The 16,307-nt window shown below is 45.9% G+C and overlaps 1 protein-coding gene across 4 annotated transcripts in view; it reads left to right on the top strand.

The window, feature by feature from the left end:
- Nucleotides 1-16,307, top strand: part of SIDT2 (SID1 transmembrane family member 2) — a 230,618-nt gene that overhangs the window by 176,050 nt on the left and 38,261 nt on the right. For all 4 annotated transcript variants that reach the window (XM_085647455.1, XM_085647453.1, XM_085647454.1 and 1 more), the window contains 3 exons: nt 4,182-4,305; nt 4,721-4,838; nt 14,514-14,650. In XM_085647455.1, coding sequence (XP_085503581.1) covers nt 4,182-4,305; nt 4,721-4,838; nt 14,514-14,650 — 379 coding nt within the window. The remainder of the gene's footprint in view (nt 1-4,181; nt 4,306-4,720; nt 4,839-14,513; nt 14,651-16,307) is intronic.

Below are 16,307 nucleotides of genomic sequence, written 5' to 3'. Positions count from 1 at the left end.
TGTATGAGTGAAATGACCAACTAACTATAACGTCCCTGAAACCTGTGGTTTTTTCAGTGAATTTCAAAGGTTTTGTAAGTGCTAATTTCTAACTATAACGTCTGTAAAACCTATGTTTTTTTCAGTGAAAAAAAATAAATATATATATATATATACAAAAAATCATTTAGAACTTAACCTGTCAAAAACCAAAACTATCTCCTTTGGGAAACAAAAAAGGACAATAGAAAGGTGGTTCTTCAATAAAAACAAAGCTGGACTCAACCTCCAGTTATAAATATTTGGGCATCTTCCTGAAGGCAAGTGGCTCCTTTGGCAAGCACAAGGAAGCACTACAAATAAAAGGACTTTCATTAGAGGTGGCCGCTGCAAAACTGTCAAACCAGCTATTAGGTCCCAGTCTTACACCTATGCTGAAAGTAATGAAAGCCAAAGTAATCAACGCACTAATATATGGTCATGAGATCACCAAGGGCTCAACCAGTAAATTAATAAACAAATTAATTACAAAAATCTTCAAACGAGCATTCCGGCTGCCAAAATCTGCATCGCCAGCCCAGGTGAGATTAGAACTGGGACTCCAAGATCAAATCGGTGTGGAGGCAGGCGCCTTTGTTAAACTGTGCCATAGACTGCGTCAGGCCCGGGAGGGTTCTTTGGAGGCGCGACTCTGGCAGGAAATACAGAAAAAGCCCACTAGTCAAAAGTACCGACAATACCTGGATCACAGCTTACAGCTTTTAGGCGCAAAAGACCTATGGGACTTAAATCTTTCCCCATCAGTGTTAAAATCTGCCATAAAGAAATCTGTTAGGTTGTGGTCCTTCCATTCAGATAGGACAACACTATCAAAGAGGGGACATGCCTGGGCAGTGATTGCCAACTACGAAGTGGGTGTCCAGCTGCCCTATCTGTCTAGCACATATGCACTTTATTGGAAGCGTACGTTTTTAGCCTTGAGGATGGGAGAATGGCCCTTTTTGAAGAATCTCCCGGCATGGCGCCGGTCGGGCTGTAGCACTGCATGCAGGTTGTGCGGTTACCACACCGAATCAATGGAACATATTGTTTGTGCATGCCCAGTACTACTTCAAGCCAGACGGCAGTTATTGAGAGGCCAATGTATTAAATTGGGTGTACGTTCCTGCCGTCAAGCAATATTGGCTGCCCTTAACCCTGCGAACACAAAGTTAAATATTGGGCTTGCGAAATTCGTTCATAAAGCGTCAAGATTTCTTGAAGCCAAACCTCCACTTCAGTAAGAGTCGAGATCCTGAACTAAAAGATGTTTTATCTCAAACTACATGAAACCTAGGGCGACGTATTGCACCAGAATATTACTAAGACATTCACGACCACTGAACTCTATTTTATTGATCAACTGTTTTAAATTTTTTACTATAGTCAAACCAGATTATTTAATCATTAGCATGTACTGTTTTAAATTTTTTACTATAGTTAAATCAGATTATTTAATTATTAGCATGTACAGTTGTAAATGGTTTTTAAAATCAAACAATAAAGAGCTATTTACTAATATATATATATATATATATATATATATATATATATATATATATATAAAATTATCCAGTAGCATTCACCACTGGGTAGTTATAATTAAGACTACCTTTTCATAGGAAATCGCTTTTTTGGTGTGCTAATAACTTTTGCACAATTTGAGGGATCGTCACTAAACTTTCCAAAAGCTTTTTATGTTTTTTACTCCGCTCCTTCCTGGAAAGTTTCGGGGTGATCTGTCACGCATGGGCCGAGAAAAAGAGGGGGTCTCAAAATGGTATTTCCCCATGCAAGTTCTCTATGGATTTTTGGTAACGCGCTACAGCTAAAACGACAGAGTGTAATAGGAAGCTAGATTGTGGTTCAGCTAGCCAGCTTTTTGGTGATTTGGTGTAAATCCATCAGCGGTTTTAAAGAAATTAAGTCTCAAAATGTTTGTATAGCTGGACGGTTAGGCTCGTGGGACTCTTGCGAGTGCGCTGCGAGCACACAACTTAAAAAATAAAGTTTCCACCTCACTCCCGCTGCACCCTCACTGATTGACTGGCCGCAGCATAATAATTGTTGCTGCAGCCATCACAGGACTCGGGACTTCGTCCCTTATCCTAAAAAAGTCACACACAAAAAAAGCATTATATAGGGGCAGAATAGAGATACCCTGCCTCCCATTCTTTTTATTATGGCCACCATCATGCGATTCTTCTGTGAGATCATGTTAAAAAAGCACATGCTCACAAAAAGCAAAATGGTGGCCACCATAGTATTTATTTATTTTTATAAGTGACTCCCCCAGGGTGGGCCAGGTCCTGGTCGTCAAACCATATATATATTTTTTTTTCCAAAAAGGGAAAGTGGTGCATGCGTGGGCCCCTTTCCAAGCCCCAAGCTGATTTCGGCCCCAGCAACCCCATCCCTCACTTCCCATCCCGGGCACATTTTAATGAAGGGAAATGAGGCGTGGGTTACCCTTCCTCAGCCAATTATTGCTCATGACCCCATCCACCTGGGACCACCATATTATTAAAATTGAAAGGGTGCGCAAGGCCCCCCTCCTTGTGCCTCAATGAGGCCCCAAGAACGTGAACTCCCAGGCAGAATATAGAACTTTGCTCCCGCCCATCTGGGAGCAGTAAATAAAAACTGCTCCTGCCCGGCAGGAGAAAAGTAATGGTGTCTGGTCCCGCCAAAACCAGTATGGTGCTGGGCGGAGACCTTTGGGCTCTCCCCGCAGCCCCAATGTACTCTGAATTGTGGATGCTAAGAGGCACCCTCCTACAATAAAACATATTTTTTTTTAATGGCCAGCTCCTGCCCGAGGAACCAGGGACCCTGGAGCTCTCCCTGCAAACCCCGAACAGAAACTGAGCTGTTGGTGCCCTGGGTGGAATGCAGGGCACACCCACTTAAAAAATCTCCCCTGCCACACACTAGATAGCGTTCTAGTTGTTCATTAGAACACTGCAGTAGAACACTGGAGAATCAAACCAGCTATCAAGCTACTACTGTTCAAAGTACATGTTTTACTCAGAACATCAGACTTTATTCTTGCATGGCTGAGGAAGAGAGTGTGAACATATAGAAAATGTGCTATCATTTTAGCTTCTGGAGCATATTCCAAAACTGCTTTGAGAAAATCATGAGAGAAAACAGTTTTCATTCAGCCACGCTACCCCACACATGCCCCTTGGGTTACCTCCCCCTTGTATATATTTTGTAATTCATTTTCAGGATGCAGGGACCGTGTCCCTCTGTTGTGTAATGGCTGCCATAACGATTTGTTTATGTAGTGGTCAATCACAACAGGCCAGATATACCTGACTTTTTAACCCGTTTTTGCCCATTTCAAGCTCTTTTTTAAAACTAATTTCTTGAAAACAGCTAAATGGATTTACAACAAATCACAAAAAGCACCCTTTCTGAGTAAAGTTTTAACTTTCTGCCCAGTTTGGTGTAATTACATTGAGCCATTTGTTCTGTACCAGAGAGCAAAGTTTGTTATGGGAATTCACACTTTTGGACCCCCTTATTCTTGGCCCCTGCTTAACGGATCAGCGCCAATGCTTTCCATGAAGGAAGCTAAGTTCGGTGAACTTTTTTTGGTGACGTTTTGTCCAGATTAGTTTAACATTGCCTAAGATACTAGCAAAACAAACAACTCTCTACCTATAAAAACTGACCTAACTATAACTACACAGTGGTGTCCGCCTCTGTATAATGTAAATGTATATATACACACACTGTTTAATGTTAGAAATTAATCTTGCTTTGTGTCAGGACTGTTACTGGCTTGTACAAGCTTAATACTCACAATGTGAGTCGTTCTCTTCTTTCTGGAGATGTGCTTCAAAACTGGGTATAGCCTCGGACTCCACTTTTGCTATGTCTGTGATGTGTGGTTGATGTGTGTGTTTTGAGTTGTTCTTCATTTGCTGTCACATATGCAAACAACTCTACCCCAACTCTTCTGTCTCCCATGTGTGGCATTGTCAGAGAGTGAAGTGTGTAGCTGCTGGGCAAGTGGCTTCTGTGCCCTGTCTTGGGGCTTTTCCTCACTGAACTACATTTATTCTAGATCAGTTCTTGAAAATATCGTTTGTCTAAAGCTTCATGTTAGTGCCTGCCGCCTGTCACCATAAGTTTGTTGTTTCTCTTTTTACTAGTGCATTTAATAACATAGTCAGTAACTTGGGATACATCATGCTGGGCATGCTGTTTCTGCTCATCGTGCTCCAAAGAGAGCTGAACTACAACAGAGCGCTGATGCACAACCGGGCGAGCATTGAGGTAAAATCTGGGTGAGCATTTATGGTAGGATCGGGGCGAGCATTGATGGTAGGATTAAAGTGAGCATTGATGTTAGGATTGGGATGATCATTGAGTGTAGGATCCAGATAACCTTTCAGAAAATATCAGGTGCATTTCAAGGAATGCTCATATGAAGAAACAATCAGGGCAAGCATTGAGTCAAGATCATTATGAGGGTGAACTTTAAATAATAAGTATTAGCTCAGAAATCAGGTAACCAGATACCTATGTAAGATGAGGTTAAGTGCTGAAAGAAGAGGTAGAGTGGCTTTTCGAAAAAATTTGGGGGGATAAAAGTTGGTATAAGGCTGCTCTTCCTAACAAGGGGGCAGAGTTAAAATGATGTCACAAGTTCAATTCTGGCGTTGATGCTACCCTTCTTTTGTATGGACAGGAGTGTGGTATCCCCAAACACTTTGGAGTCTTCTACGCCATGGGTACAGCTCTCATGATGGAAGGGCTGCTGAGCGCCTGCTACCATGTCTGCCCCAACTACACCAACTTCCAATTTGGTGAGCAGAATACCTGTTTATCAGATGAGCAGTCAAGCAACACGTGCTTCAATCACTCACTGTAAAGTTAACTCTTTGTCTCCTTCTCTTGCTACTGCAGTGTTCAGTTTTGACCTACATTATGTCTTCTTTTTACCTTTCCAGGTCTCCACCTCCTGACTCCTAACCCTTTCTCATGCTCAACTTTTCTTCTCCCCCTTTGCACATTCCTCTTGTGTGAGACATGTTTCTGTCTTTTCCCCATCTCTCTTCCTGACTGTATCCCTGTCATTAGCATCTCCTCTTTCTAAATGCATCTTGCAATCTTCTTGGTTTTCCCATTTCTGCCAATGCATTTTAACCACTACTGTAATTAGCTACCACCAACCACTAGTGCTATCTCATCCTGTTAAAGGAAGTATCACTTTGGGTGGCCCCCAGCCAACCCTCAGAGTTTAACACTGTTGGTGAGCAACACGTGTTAATCATGTAAAATACTTTTCAGGAGTTTAGTGACTTTGGGAAACATACTCGGTCTGCCGGAATGGTAAAATTATTAGCGGGTTGTGAAATGGACATAGTGCCAGGGACTTTTAACCCTACAAAACTCTGATCAGAAATCTACACATCTCAGCAGGTTGCTCTCCCCTTCGTAGGCAGGTGTCCCGTCATAACACTTACATCCATCATGACTGGTTAGTTAATGCAAGTTATTGTATGCTGGTCCTAGCAGTTCTGTTATCAACAGCCTTCTTTCCCACCTCGCTCTGGACCTGTCTTCCCATATGCTTTCTACCATCTTATGTCTCATTCCAATCTTAGTCACGTCCACTTCCCTCTCCCTTTGCAATCCACATGTCTCTGGTTTTACCGCTAATCTCATTCACTCCTCTCCCACCTAATCCCTGTGTGCCCTCTCCAGAATTGTTTGGCTCCCCTTTTTATTACCCGCCTCTCTCCCTTCCAGATCACTTTTCTCTCTGCCCTTTATAAACTTGTTTATTTATGGTCTAGCGCATGTCTCTCTAGACATCTTTTCCCTCTCTACTCACCCCTCTTTGCTTTACATATTTCTTCCCTTCTATCCTCATTGATCTCTTCTCTTCTCTCTTAAAACCTGTTGATTGCCCTTCCTACTCACCTCTCTCCCTTTCCAATTACAATTTTCTTTTCCCAGCTCTAGACCAACACCTAGTCTTTCACTTCTGACTCAGTTGTTTCTGCACCTTTTACACGTGTTACCTCTCTCATCTCTTTATAGGGCATGTTCACCCCTTCTTTTCTCTTCACTGCGATGTATCTCTTCTTTTTATGTGCAGTGATGTGAAAAAGAAAGTACACCACTTGAGCCCATGGTTTTACATATTTATACATATCTGATTTTTATTAAGTGCTCATCAGGTCTTAACCTGACCTCGTTTGACAAATAACGCTCACGCTTTTTTGAATATTTATTAAACAAAACATCTGCTAAAACTCAGTAGCCCTGAGTGAAAAAGTAGGTGCACCACATGATTTAGAAATATAACCCCTTTAGCAGAAATAACTTCAAGCAAAAATATCCTCTCGCTCATATTGCTGGGGAGAATTCTGGCCTAATCCTCGCTATAATAGGGTTGAGGTATTGTTTTTGACTTGTCCGTTCAAAAATCCTGATTATTTTCTTTATCAGCTACTCATTCAAATATTTACTGGTGTGTTTTAGTTCATTGCCCTATTGCATGAATAACTTTAGGCTGTTGGACATATGGTCTCTACATTTTTATCTAGAATGTGCTGGTACATACAAGAATTCATGCTGGACTCCATGATTGTGAGGCATCTAGGTTTTGTGGCTCCAAATCAGGCACACACATTCCGCCCCCTTTGCTCCCATGATTGACAGTTGGTATGAGATTAGTGTGGTGATACTGTATTCGGTGTATGAAACTGGTCCCAGGATGCATGTTTCCGGTCTAGGGAAGACCTGGCTTGGCAGTTCGAGCTGGACTGTTCCCATGAGGCACAGGGTAAACACTGATCTGCATATGGCTGGGTGGCGAAGTGAGCCAAAAGAACAATGAAGGGTTAAACCCAGATCTGTGACTGGGGGTGAGTGTCTGAAAAGTTTTAGTGCACCGTCCATCATCCCCTTGTGTTTGCCAAATGTAATACATTATAGCTGAACAAATCCATTTCGGTTTCATTTGGCCAGTGAGCACCTGCTAAGCCCCTTCTTAACGATAGAATAATGAACTCTGACATTTGCTGTTCAACTTCATATTGCTTAGAAAAGAGTTTGTAGACCTTCACAGACTTATGAGGATCAACAGTTCTTTCTTTGAGACTGTCATCAATATCTTTTGACCTAGTCATGATGTGAAAAATGAATGTCATTTTGGTCTGGAGCAAAGTTTCTGATTTTATACACAGGTGGTAGCACTTCCTCCTAGTCAACCGATCATGTGCAAGTATTAAGGAGATCCTGATTTTAATGATCCCAAATGAATTGGAAGCAATTAGTGTGCACTCATTTAACACAGGGCTTCTGAATGTTGGCGTATTTTTAAAATAACTATGACAAAGTATGTGACTTGTCACATAAGACAGTGATTCCCAAACTGTGCACCATGGCTCCCTGGGGAGCAGTCAAACCTAGCACTTTAATGCATTTAATGTTGAAGGGTCTATTGGCTTCAGTTAAACTAATTGGACTTAAACGCATGATGTTGATGATTTATAAGTGACATGCCGACAGCTGTAAACATAGTGCTTAATTGATAGCATGTCGAGGGAGATGAATTCCATATTTCACTGGATCCACACGTTCCAACACTCCCAAAGTAAGCAGAAGTTTAATTTTTTTCTGAATGCATTTTACACCAATGCAAGTTATCCGGAAAGTATAGTTGTCCTGTCTATTAAACACATTAAGTATTTTTAAGTATTGGCACTTGGACTTGAACCATAGGAGCTTCCAGTACACATTTCTTTTAGCACACACACATTTCCACACTGGCCTGCTCTCCCGTTGAGCACAGGGAAGTAAAACACCATTTACGGCATAATGCCAACATTTAGAAGCAAGAAAGAGGGAAGTAGAAATCATAAGAATTTATTTGGCTTGCATAGATTGGGATGTAATTTTAGGGAGGAGACAGCAAAAATAAAGCTGTATGTGGTTTAAAAATGTGTGAGTCACCCTGCTAAGACAGGTGTGTTGGCATGTATGACATGGGTAGAAATGGAAGTGCATGCAAATTTTCTTCAAGCACAAACACTTTGGCAATGGGGCCTACATGCATAAAGGTGCTATCTAGCACTGTAAGTGGGAGCAAAAACGTTTGAGAGGGTACTCTAAAAAAGGCATGGTCAAAGAAGTGTAACTAGGAATATTTTATTAGAGGCGCCGCCTTAGTTATACAAAACACCCTGCATGATTCTAATACCTTCATCAGCTTCATCCCAATTACTTTCAGGGAGAAAAATGCTTCCGAGGCCGGGCTTACATCCGGCCAGCCTCCAAAAAAGTGACAGTAGGGAGCCATGGGCAATGGCCAATGGCTCAAGGGAGCCACTGGTCAAAATAGTTTGGAACCACTGACATAAGGTGTATATATATTTACTGTTAGGACTCAGGGAAGAGAAGACAGCATACATGTCTTCATATGTAAAATCATACATTCATAAAACAATGGTCTTTCTTTTTCTGATGGATACATCTGCCAGTGGATTCCTAACCTTGTGAATATCCCCTGCGCCAGCAACATTCGGAAACTTTTGTAGCAGTCCACGCCGATAAGGTCGAAGACGACGTCACAGACACGGCTCCGCTTGCGACTCCGCTGACGTCACAGGCTCCATAAGAAGACCTCATCGGCGTGATGACGTCAGTTCCCTTTTTTCCACGCCGTCGATGCCAATGGCTTTCGGGACTCTCTCTCTGGCGCTATTCTTGTTAATTTGTCTTCAGCTGGTTTCTCTCTCTCTCTTCTTCTGCTGAAATGTCGACGTAGAAGTCTGGATTTAAACCTTGTCTTGAATGTGGGAAACACATGTCGATAACGGATCCGCATGAAGACTGCGTGTGGTGCCTGTCTTCGGACCATGATGTGGAAGGATGTTCTTGCTGTCGCAAGATGAGCTCCGAGGCTCTTAAGGAGAGGGAAGCGAAATTGTTAATCGCAAGGATGAAGAAGGAAAAAAGAGGCCGGAGAAGGTCGAGGTCGGCGTCGAAGTCGACTTTGGGGCATGCTTCTAAGTCTAAGAAGCACAAGAAAAAGAAGAGGCACTCTTCTCGACATCACTCAGATAGGGATGCGACTCCGAGATCGACATCGCCCTCCCGACGCCGTAAGGACTTTGTATCTCCTTCGCCTGTTCCTGATTCTCCTATTGGCCTCCTCGTCACCTGCGGCTTCACCGGAGCATTCTCCGTCCCCGGCTCCATCTCCGGCTCCAGCTTCTTCTCCGGTTCCGTGTGAGGAACCTTCTGCTCCGGGTGAGCCTTCGCTCCGTTGATTCCACCGTCGGCGCCGGTCGGCCCGAGTCCGGTGATGCCTGAACAATATCCTGCGTTTCCAGGACTAGGTCAGGACCCTACGCATTATCTTAATGCGATGTACGGAGTTTTCTCCAGAGCCATGTACCCCTCTGGTGCACCTTCGGGTCCTATGGGTCCTATGGCCTTCAGTTTGGGAGTTCTCCAAGCTTATCCTTCATGCCATTTTTTCCAGCGACGCCGTCTTGGCATCTACCGGCGCCGAGGACATCGACGCCGCTCCCTTCTTCACCGGCGCCGACTCGACCTCGTTCGACGCCGGCAGTTCCTTTGGATCCACGCGTGACGCCGGCTCCGGCGCCGTCGGATTCGGTCACGGCTCAGCCGACTCCGGTTGTGAGGATCAGGTCTAGGAGGGAGGCCCAAAGGGTACTAGAGGAACAGAGGTACCAGATGGAGGAAGTGGAAGAAGGTGAGTTGATGGAGTCGGACGATGTGTTTGAGTTGAAGGAGGCTAGTGGCCTGGACTTATCACCTGAATGGGAGATTACTCCTCCTTCTGATGCTCCTTCAAAGGATGTGGCACCATACCATGCTGTTATAAAGAAGGCGGCTGAACTTTTAGATCTGCAGTTGCCTTCTGCAGAGTTCAAGCCTAACATCCTAACAGAAGTTCTGCACTCTCCTTCTACTGTTTCGGAGCCTTTACTCCCTTTAAATGATGCTATTATAGAGCCAGTAATGGAGGTGTGGCGTAAGCCCTATTCTGCTCCGGCAGTTTCTAAAGTTATTGCCAGGAGGTATAGGGCAGCTCCGGGGGACCCAGACATTTTGACATCTCACCCATCTCCGGAGAGTCTGGTGGTCCAGGCTGCCTGTTCCAGAAAGTCATCAGGTTCTTTTGCCCAAGTCCCGAGTGACAGGGAAGCGAAGAAATTGGATCAGTCGGCCAAGAAGGTCTTCTTTTCTGCCAGCATGGCCCTTAAATCGACAAATGCCACCTGTCTTTTGGGCCACTATATCCATGCTCTTATGGACTCAGCAAAGCAGCTGGCCCCAAAGCTGTCAGAAGAGGATAGGATAAGTTTCAATGAGGTCCTTTTGGATACCCAAGCAGCGGCATGTCAGGTGATCCAAAGTGGCTTGGATACAGCTGACTCAGTTTCAAGAGTCATGGGATCATCTGTTGCCACCAGGAGGAGTGCGTGGCTTAAATCTTCAGAATTCTCCCCTGATGTCCAGTCAACGCTATTGGACTTTTTGGCAAGAAAGCGGATGCTGCGCTTGAAAGATTTAAAGAGAGTAAGGCCACGGCTAAATCTTTGGGCCTTCAATCTCAGCCAAGGGGTTCGTTCAAGAGGTACAGGGGCTTCGGGAGGTCAACCTTTTGTTCTTACAGATAGCCCCAGCAGCAGCAACAGCAGCAAAGCACTCTGTATAAGAGCTACAGAGGCAGAGTCAGAGGTCACACTCAAGGTCGTCAGCTCTCCTCCTCCTCCTCCTCCTCCTCAGCCCCTCTCAACACTGCAAAGCAGCCCTAGATCCACCATTCTGGATCATGCTGGTCCTGTGGGGGGCCGGCTTACCCATTTTCTACAAGATTGGGAATTGGTTACTACACTTTGGGTTCTAGATCTTGTAGAAAATGGGTACGCCCTTCCCTTTCGGGAATTTCCTCCAAATTACCCTCCTTGTCAAGGGGCTTGCTCAGAGGGTCACCGTTTTCTCCTGCAGGAGGAAGTCCTGACGTTACTAAAAAAAGGTGCGATAGAGGTGGTTCCAGAGCAGGAGAGGGGTCAGAGATGCTACTCCCGGTGTTTCTTGATTCCGAAAAAGGACGGCAGATTGCGTCCAATATTGGACCTCAGGATCTTGAATCTTTTTCTGAAGCAAGAGAGGTTCAAGATGCTCACCCTTGCGCAGGTTCTTCAAGCGCTGCATCAGGAGGACTGGATGGTGTCGATCGATTTGCAGGATACGTATTTCCACATCCCCATCCTGAAGTCGCACAGGAAGTATCTCCGGTTTACGGTAGGGTCGTAGCATTACCAGTTTGCGGTCCTTCCGTTTGGTCTTACTACTGCACCTCGAGTCTTCACGAAGGTGGTGGCAGCCCATCTCAGAAGGTCGGGGATTTCAGTTTTCCCCTATCTGAACGACTGGCTGATCAAAGCGGAGTCGTCAGAGAAGGTGCTTCATCATCTGCAGGTTACAACTCAGCTGTAGCACAAATTGGGTTTTACGATAAACGTACCCAAATCTCACCAGGTGCCCTCTCAGCACAACCTGTTCATAGGGGCGGTACTGGGCACTACTGTGTGTCGGGCATTCCCACCTCCACAACGGATTCTCGACATACAGGAAATGATTCCCTTGTTTTACAATGGAGCGGTTGTTCCAGTCCTGAAGGTCCTTAACCTGCTCGGTCTGTTTGCTTCCTGCATTCTGTTGGTCAACCATGCACGCTGGCACATGAGGGCCCTCCAGTGGTGCCTCCGCAGGCAGTAGTATCAGCACAAAGGAGATCTCAGGGAGTCTGCGAGGATCTCCGGAGAAGCTGCAGCGGATCTGTCTTGGTGGAGGGCAATCTGTCTCTACCTCCATCGGTAGCAACAGTGATAACGGATGCCTCTTCCCTAGGGTGGGGCGCACATCTGGGGGATCTGGAGATCAAGGGTCTTTGGTCTCCAGAGGAAAGGTTGCTTCACATCAACCCTCTGGAATTGCGGGCGATACGTTTGGCGCTCAAGGCCTTTCTCCCTTCCCTTCGCGGTCAGTCGGTTCAAGTCTTGACGGACAACACTACCGCGATGTGGTATGTCAACAAACAGGGAGGAGTAGGGTCTCTTTGTCTCCGCAGAATGGCTCTGCGTCTCTGGTCCTGGGCTCAGGATCATCAGATTTGTCTGATGGCAAATCATCTGGCCGGGGTTCTGAACGTACGTGCAGACAGTCTCAGTCGGCAGTGCTCCGCTGACCACGAGTGGAGGCATCATCCAGAGGTGGTTCGTCACGTCTTTCGGATGTGGGGAACTCCTCGGGTGGACCTGTTTGCCACTCGCGAGAACTCTCATTGCCCGTCATTCTGCAGTCTCCAGTATCCAATGCAGGGAGCTTTGGGGGACGCGTTTCAGTTGAGTTGGGGCTCACAACTCCTTTACGCGTTTCCTCCCATACCCTTGATTCCTCGGGTTCTGAGGAAGATTCGCCAAGACCAGGCCCAAGTTATATTGATCGCCCCGGATTGGCCAAGAAGGGTGTGGTATATGGATCTTCTCCACCTCTCCTCGTGCCCTCTGCTCCGTCTACCTCTGAGGGCAGACCTCCTCTCGCACTCGGAGGGGCAGGTTCTATACCCCCACCTCCAGAGCTTACACCTTCATGCCTGGAGATTGAACGGGGCAACCTGAGTTCTTTTTCTCTCCCGCCAGATGTTGTAGATGTAATTTTGTCTGCCAGAGGTCATTCCACCAAATCTGTCTTTTCCTATAGGTGGTCTAAATGTTAGCTCTGGTGTGGGGCGAAGTCAATTGATCCTTTGAGGGCTCCTTTATCTGACATTCTGCAGTTTGCCCTTTCTCTTGCTCAGCAAGGTTTTGCTGTAGCCACTGTAAAGGGATACTTATCGGCTTTGTCGGCATTCCTTTGCTTGCCGCATCAGCCGTCTTTGTTCAAATCGCCTATTGTTTTACGATTTCTGAAAGGCCTTACAAACAAGTTTACTCCTACTCCTTTTATTGTGCCTCAATGGGACTTAAATCTTGTCTTAACTTATCTGATGGGTTCTCCCTTCGAACCTTTACACAAGTGTCGCTTGAGACTGTTGTCTTTCAAGACGGTTTTTCTCATTGCGATCACCTCGGCAAGGAGGGTAAGTGAGCTTCAAGCTCTGAGTTCAAAACCCCTGTTCTTGACCATTCATGCTGAAAGAATGGTCCTCAGGACCAGGACTGCTTTTTTGCCTAAGGTGGTAACTCCTTTCCATCTGGGGCAATCCATTATCCTCCCTACCTTCTATCCTCCCCCTCACCCTTCCAAGGAGGAGGAGCGGCTTCACCGCTTGGACCCTAAGAGGGCGGTGAGCTTCTACCTGGACAGGACAAAAAACTTTTGAGTTGATGACCAGCTCTTCGTGGGCTTTGTTGGCTGCAGGAAAGGCAGAGCGGTGCACAAGCGCACCCTTTCCAGATGGATTGTCTTGTGCATCAAGATATGCTACTCTTTGGCTGGTAAGGAACCTCCAGAGGGTTTAAGGGCTCATTGTACTAGAGCCAAATCTTCCACTTCTGCTTTGTCGAGAGGTGTTCCTGTGGAGGACATTTGTAGGGCGGCAACTTGGGCCTCCCGCCACACTTTTGCGAAGCGTTACTGCTTGGATTCCGAGGTGAGGAGGGACGGACACTTTGCTCGTTCAGGACTTTCTGGTATAGAAGGGTGGACACCCTCCTCCGGGAGTGGGACTGCTGTGGGAATCTTTTCACAAGGTGAGGAACCCACTGGCAGATGTATCCATCAGAAGAGTGACGCCGAACAGTTGCTCTCTAAACTGGATCAAATGGGCTTTTTTTTCCATGAAATCTGTTACACCTGTATTAAATGCCAAATACAGGGCAAGCCTTATTGTTGCTGGGAATGCTCTGTATGAACAAGTTACTTACCTTCGGTAACGCTTTTTCTGGTGGATACAGTATCTGCCTGTGGATTCCTCACTGACCCACCCGCCTCCCCGTTGTCCACCCTTGTATACCTGCAATTTTTAATGATGGTGTTTCAAAAGTGTATTTATTATTGTCAAAGGCATTGTGCTATTTCTTTTGCCTTCCTATTTATTCTCCACACTGGGTGTGTTGATTTGTATACTATGTACTGTGCATATATTGCTATCAGTCCGTCCGTGTGCCTCGAAGGCACGGAAAAAAGGGCAGAACTGACGTCCTCACGCTGACGAGGTCTTCTTATGGAGCCGGTGACGTCAGCGGAGTCGCGAGTGGAGCCGTGTTTCTGTGACGTCGTCTTTGACCTCATCAGATTGGACTGCTACAAAAGTTTCCGAATGTTGCTGGCGTAGGGGATATTCACAAGGTGAGGAATCCACAGGCAGATACTGTATTCACCAGAAAAAGTGTTACCGAAGGTAAGTAACTTGTTCTTTACTTCCTAGTATCCACATCCCTTTCCTATTGACCTCTCTCCCTGCTTTTTTTCTAAATCTGCAGACACCTCGTTCATGTACATGATTGCAGGCCTCTGCATGCTGAAGCTGTACCAGAAGCGGCACTCTGACATCAACGCCAGTGCCTACAGTGCCTATGCCTGCCTTGCCTTTGTCATATTCTTCTCCGTCCTCGGTGTGGTGAGCTTCTTTCCTTGATGGTAATCTTGCACTCGTGACTGCAGTAGGGATGGTAATGGGAGTGTTAATGTTATGAATTGAAGAGAGGTTTGTTGGGCATTATACCTTTGTCTGGCCTTGTTTCCTGCTAGGTTTCTTCTGGAGAAGTGAGTATGGTGTTTTCATAGGCACAGTTTGTTTTCCTCCATAATCTTCTTGACTACATACTGACTTGGCTCTCCTTTTCTGTCAGCATGTTGCACATGCAACAGGGTGCTAAGTCTTAAGGGTTGGAGTCAGGAAATCCATTGTGTGAGCCAACACTGCACTGTGAAAGCATGTTTGCTCGTTCACTGATTGGATGCACGGGAGCCGGAGAGCCTGATTTTTCCTCTGTTTGAAATGGGTTTTCTGTCTGGCTAGGGTATGCAGCTAAGCCAATCAGACTCCACCACTCTAGTCGGCATAAGGCAGTTACACATCTAAATTAACCCCTGCTCACCCTCTTGGTACCTTGGCACGAGCAGTCAGGCTTATCTCAGAGGCAGTGTGCAAAGCCTTTGCATATAACCAACAGTAATACAGTAAAAACACTACAAAAGGACGCCACACCAGTTTTAGATATATATCCATGTTTATCTATGTAAAACAAGACCAAAACGATAACAATCCAACATACAGTGATCAAAATGGGAATAATGCAAAACTAGACTTTAAATACGATTCTTTGAAGTTGGTAGCTCCTTCAAAGGCTATCTTGGTGTTGTGACACCCAAATCCAACGGTTCCTTGCCGATTGCAGTGTCAGAAGATCCTCAAAACAGTACCTTTTTATTCTGGGCGACCGCAGCGGTGCGGGCCACCTGTGGCAGACCTCGAGGCTGTGGTGTGAAGCGGAGTGGTGCGGTGTGCGGTGCAGCAGAGTGAAGCAAGACAGTGCAGTGCCCACAGGTCGCGGTGCATCAGCTGCTCAGTGGCGGCGGCAGATGTCGTCATCGATGAGACCAGGGTTGCGAAGTGCGGCTGTGCCCTTTGCGGTGGTGTCCTCTGCGGTGCCTTATGGTCACGGAACCGCCGGCGGACTCGTTGACAGCCTTGGACTGCGGTTTCCCTCTGTGGCCACTGAAAGACACTGTCCCGAAGGCGGTACTCCGAAGATGTTGAAATCTTTAATTTCCCTGAGACTTCCAACAGGAGGCAAGCTCTACATGAACCCCTTAGAGATACTTAGGTTGCAGAAAGAACAATCCAGTGCTTTCTCTGCCCAAGACAGAAGCAGCAATTGCAGGCTAACCCAGCAAAGCATGCAGCAAAGTGGTAATCTTTCCTCACAGCTCTTCCAGCTCCTCTTCCTGGCAGGTACGTTAGACCAGCAGTAATAAAAAGTTCTGGGGTCAGGGTTCCCATATTTATTCCACATTTTCCTTTGAAGTTGGTACAAACAAAGTTCCTCTGACACACATAAACCAGTTCAGCGTGACTCAGGCAGGTTCACCACAGGAGGTGGAGATAACTTTATGGAAGGCTGCCCCAGTTCATTCAGGTGCAAGTGACAACTCCTCCCACCACTCTAAGTGCAGCCAGGCCTATTCAGTCTGGCTATGAGTCACCCTGCTCCTCTTACTCTAAACAGGGAATACACAAAAGGCAGAGGCACACAGGATGGTTAAGCAAGAAA

Source organism: Triturus cristatus, chromosome 3_2 (genome assembly GCF_964204655.1).
Source record: "Triturus cristatus chromosome 3_2, aTriCri1.1, whole genome shotgun sequence".
Classification (NCBI taxonomy): Eukaryota; Metazoa; Chordata; class Amphibia; order Caudata; family Salamandridae; genus Triturus; species Triturus cristatus.
Note: the sequence above shows the minus strand (reverse complement) of the source record. Positions and strands in the feature narration are given on the sequence as shown.